At 53.6% G+C, this 4,711-nt stretch overlaps 1 protein-coding gene across 1 annotated transcript; it reads right to left on the bottom strand.

Annotated features, from left to right (window-relative positions):
- Positions 1 to 3,521: 3,521 nt before the first annotated feature.
- Positions 3,522 to 4,400, bottom strand: LOC134509540 (olfactory receptor 14A16-like). The gene has a single exon (XM_063322081.1). It carries the CDS (start codon positions 4,398 to 4,400, stop codon positions 3,522 to 3,524), a length of 879 nt encoding a protein of 292 aa, XP_063178151.1.
- Between the last annotated feature and the right edge of the window lie 311 nt (positions 4,401 to 4,711).

Genomic DNA, 4,711 nt, shown 5'->3' with positions numbered 1-4,711 from the left:
TTGGGACCCCCCTGTCACCCCAGAAATACAGATGGGTTCTGCCCCTCTGTAGCTTGATGGTATTAGGGTGCACTGTGCACCCGTGTCCACTAGAGCCTCATACTCCTGTGGGTCTGATGTGCCAGGCCATCGAATCCACACCGTCCAATAAACCCGGTTGTCCCTTTCCTCCCCCTGGTCGGAGGCAGGGCCCCTCTAATCCTGGTCATAGTATCCGCAGAAATGACTTGGAAGTTCCTTCAAGAGGATCAGAAGTAAGATCAGGCCTTCTGCTCTGTCCGGGGAACTGCCCCCTGGAAACCAAGGCGGCACTTTTCCTGGAGGGATCCTCTTTTGTGGTTGTCCTTCCTTGCAACTCCTGTACCCGTGTCCGCAGGGTCGAAGTAGGTTGTCCATCCGACTTCCTCATGTCCTCCCCGTGGTCACGCAGGTAGAACCACAGGGTGCCTCGTGGTGTGTACCCTCTGTACTCTCTCTCTTGAGTGGGGAAACGCCTGCTCCTAATAGCTGAGATGCTGGCCCATACAGGTGGGGAGTAGGACATATTCTCTTCAAGTTGCTGGACCTTCCGCGACAGTTTCTCCACAGCTGAGACAAGGCGGGAAGAGAGACTTTCTTCACATGGCCGGAGCCGGCCAGCCACCTCATCCACCATTGGTCCCTCTTCGCCTTTCCATTCCATTACTGCCAGGGAGTTGGCATATGATGATGGTGCGCTCCGTACAAACTTCCGCCACATGGGCCTTGTGCATTGCACCTCATCAGGGTCTGTGGGTAAGTCTGCATCATCCAGGTGACAATGTGCTCGCCTGAATGTCGGCTGAAATCTTTTCGCATATCCCGCAGCTCACTCAAGGATAGGGATCGAGTAATTATCTCTGGTTCTGCCTCTTCCTCCTGCTCTCGTGATGGCCCTGGTTCATCGTTATCCCTTACTAAGAGAACTGATTTCTTCGTGTACTTCTTCTTCTGTATGGGGGCAACTGATACTGGCGTGGGTTGGTTTCCTGGTTCAGTGGCAGTGGCTGCCACTGGGGTTGGAGGAGCCGCAGTGTCTGTCGCAGGGGTTGGAGTAGCTGCAGTGTCTGTCATCCTGGTCTCCATCTCTTCCCCCTGAGGGTGCTGCGTAACACTGAGCAGGGCCTGGTAGATACTGGCCAGGGCCCAGCACAGTGCGGTGAGTTGTGCCTCTCCAGAATAGCCACAGCATTTTCCCTTCAGATATTCTACCACTCTGTCAGGGTCCTGTAATTGTTCAGGGGTGAAGTCCCAGACCATTGGAGGCGAGAAGTTCTCTAGGTACCTGCCCGTGTTCTCCCACATGCCGTGCCACCCCTGACTGTCCAGCCTCGGAGCAGGTCTCTGGGTGGTCGTCTTAAATAGTCGTTTAACCCTGAACAGGACCTGGAACGCATTCAGCAGACATAACAATAGGACCAGGCTGGTTTGAGCATCCCAAGGATATTCAAAATTCTCAAAAGCTGTCATACCTGACCCGAAGGAGAAAAGGGAGGCAAAAGAGCTGGGGAAAGTGTCCCCCCATTTCCCCCACAGACTGGGTGTAATTATTAATAAATTGTGAGAGACGGTGCCCAAGGTACGGACAGGACAGCAATGCCACTTAAACGCCCCCAAGTAACTGTCTAACAAGTGATGTTCTCATATCCTAAGCCGATATCACACAGGACAGTAAAATGACAATCCTGATCCCTCTCCCAGAGGTGATAAACAGCATTGCAGGGAGTACATAAGCCACAGAGGAATTTACATGACACAGCCACGAGAACAAACCAAGCAACATGGTGACCAGTGACTATTTACCTAATACAATAAATGCATACAACAAATTCGTTTTTCCAAGCTCTAGTTGGATTCTGTTGTTATCTCAACCCTTCGAGCCCCACGTTGGGTGCCAAAAAAGGACTGTCGTGGTTTGGCCTCAGACGGCAACAAGGAACTAAGTGCCGCTCGCTTGGGCCTTCCCAATACGGGAAGAATTGGAAGAAAAAAGGCAGAACTTGTGGGTTGAGACAAAGGCAGTTTAACAGAAGAGCAAAGGGAACAAGAAAACAACAACAATAACACGGACAGAGGAATGTACAAACACGACTACGGAACCGCCGCTCACCAACCGGACCTGGGACGCCCCAGCCCGCTCCCCAGCAGCGACTTCCTGGCCCCTCCTCTGGCAGCTCTGCCTGGCCATGGCTCACATGGCATGGAATACCTGTGTCCCTGATGGAGCCCGGGGAGAATTAACCCTGTCCCTGCCAGAACCAGGACAATGACTTGCTTCCTTCTCCAGGAGACCTGGCTCTGCCCCACATGCCCACTGGAGCACGTCCTCACATGGTCACACAGCGCCGCTAACATTGGAGATTTTCTCTCCTGGGCACTTCCCACACCACTCCAGACCCACCCTGTCTCTCTCCCACCTTCCCCGCCATCTGCCCAGCCCAGCCCAAAAGAGCCCCCTGGTCTGGGCTGGCCCCACAGCAGTGCTCCCCACAGGGAACTGCAGAGCTCTGGGCACTCCCCCCACAGCCCCAGCCCCTCTGAAGGGCACCACAGCTGCTGGGGGCAGAGAGGGCTCTCAGCCTCCCCATCACCCCAGGGCTGGAGCTGGCCCCAAGGGCCAGCAGAGGCCACTCGCTCTCTGGCTCTCCTGCCTTCAGCTGCAGCTGATCCCCAGCCCAAACTGCCTTTGCCCCGCTCTGCCTCCCCGCCTGCCCTGCTCCCCAGGACAGCAGGAGACTCCTGGCCCTGGGGCTCCTCAGGCAGCTCCCGCATCTCTCCAGTCTCCCTTCCCTCTGCCTGATGCATCTTCACTGCCTCCCACGGCCCTGCAGAGTCCTGGCTTGTGGGTACCTGGATTTAGTGATTTGTCCTGGGGGGACCTATCTCTGAGTCTTAAACTCTTCTGTGTCTCCATTCACTTCCCATCCCAGAGAACATGGAGTGTCCCCGTCCTCTCCTGACCACTCCAGATTCCTTTCCACATGGATTGAAATCTGCCATCAGCCCCATCATACCTGTGACAGCCTGAGGAATGTTACTGGGAGGTCATGTACTGTCTCCACTGCCCCTCTACACCAAGAAGAGAGCCTTCAACTAAGTCTCGGTGTCTAAAATATGCCAGTGCTACTGTGACATTATTTCCCAAAACAAAGTGGAAAGACGCTTGGAAAGTCCAGTTCCTTAGGCTTGTTCGTAGCCAAAACTGTATCAAGCAGACCCAGCCATCAGGCACCACACTCAGGAGATCCCCTTTTCTTGCAGAGATGCTCTTAGGGAGGAAAGAGGTGACACATGGTTCTTCAAGGATGAGACACAACAGGAAAGAGCCTGAAGAGAAGTGCTATGATCCCAAGCAATTACCTCTAAGTATGATTATTAGGAAAAAAAAAAAAGCCGAGATTTCTCTCAAAGGTGATTTGAACACTATGAAAGAAAGGGGAAGAAAATTACTGTTGATGGTGCAGGATCCATTGGATCTGTTTCCTCAGGGCACCCTTGAGCTCCTAGTTCCTCATGCTGTAGATGAGGGGGTTCACTGCTGGAGGCACCACCGAGTACAGCAGTGACACCACTAGGTCTAGAAATGGAGAGGAGATGGAGGGGGGCTTCAGGTGGGCAAATATGCCAGTGCTGACAAATAAGGAGACCACGGCCAGGTGAGGGAGGCAGGTGGAAAAGGCTTTGTGCTGTCCCTGCTGCGAGGGCATCCTCAGCACAGCCCTGAAGATCTGCACATAGGACAGCACAATGAAAACAAAACATGCAAAGACTAAACAGGCACTGAGTAGAATAAGCCCAGCTTCCTTGAGGTAGTCTGAGTCTGAGCAGGAGAGCTTGAGGATCTGGGCGATTTCACAAAAGAATTGGTTTAGGCCATTGCCTTGGCAGAGAGGTATTGAAAATGTATTAGCTGTGTGCAGCACAGCATAGAGAAAGCCACTGCCCCAGGCAGCTGCCATGTGGACACAAGCTCTGCTGCCCAGGAGGAACCCATAGTGCAGGGGTTTGCAGATGGCCACGTAGCGGTCGTAGGCCATGACTGTCAGAAGATAAAACTCTGCTGACATCAAGGTGAGAAACAGAAAGAGCTGTGCAACACATCCAGTGTAAAAGATGGCCCTGGTGTCCCAGAGGGAATTGGCCATGGCCTTGGGCAGAGTGGTGGAGATGGCACCCAGGTCGAGGAGGGCGAGGTTGAGGAGGAAGAAGTACATGGGGGTGTGGAGGCGGTGGTCACAGGCTACGGCAGTGATGATGAGGCCATTGCCCAGGAGGGCAGCCAGGTAGATGCCCAGGAAGAGGCAGAAGTGCAAGAGCTGCAGCTCCCGCGTGTCTGCGAATGCCAGCAGGAGGAAGTGGGTGATGGAGCTGCCGTTGGACATCGGATCCCTTTGTTCCTGAGGTACTGCCAAAGGAGGAAAGCACACTCACAAGTCAGGACAGCTCTGAGCAAATCTCTTCCCATTGCCTGCCCTTCCAAACCCAAGCCCTGAAAACACACTTTGCCTGTGTCCTTTTTTGTGGGAGCTTTCTGCATTGCCCGGGGATTTGGGAAAGGGGTTACAGCTTCTGCCATTCACTAGTTACCTCATCTGTGATCCACTTGTAACGCAGAGGAGCTGCTCAGCATATTCCTGCAGGAAAACCTCAGGGAAACTCCTGGTTGTCCTAAAGCTGCAGTGACATGAGCAGA

The sequence above is a fragment of the Chroicocephalus ridibundus genome, unplaced genomic scaffold (assembly GCF_963924245.1).
Source record: "Chroicocephalus ridibundus unplaced genomic scaffold, bChrRid1.1 SCAFFOLD_105, whole genome shotgun sequence".
Lineage (NCBI taxonomy): Eukaryota > Metazoa > Chordata > Aves > Charadriiformes > Laridae > Chroicocephalus > Chroicocephalus ridibundus.
The sequence above is the reverse complement of the archived record's forward strand: the minus strand, read 5'-3'. Positions and strand labels throughout refer to the sequence as shown.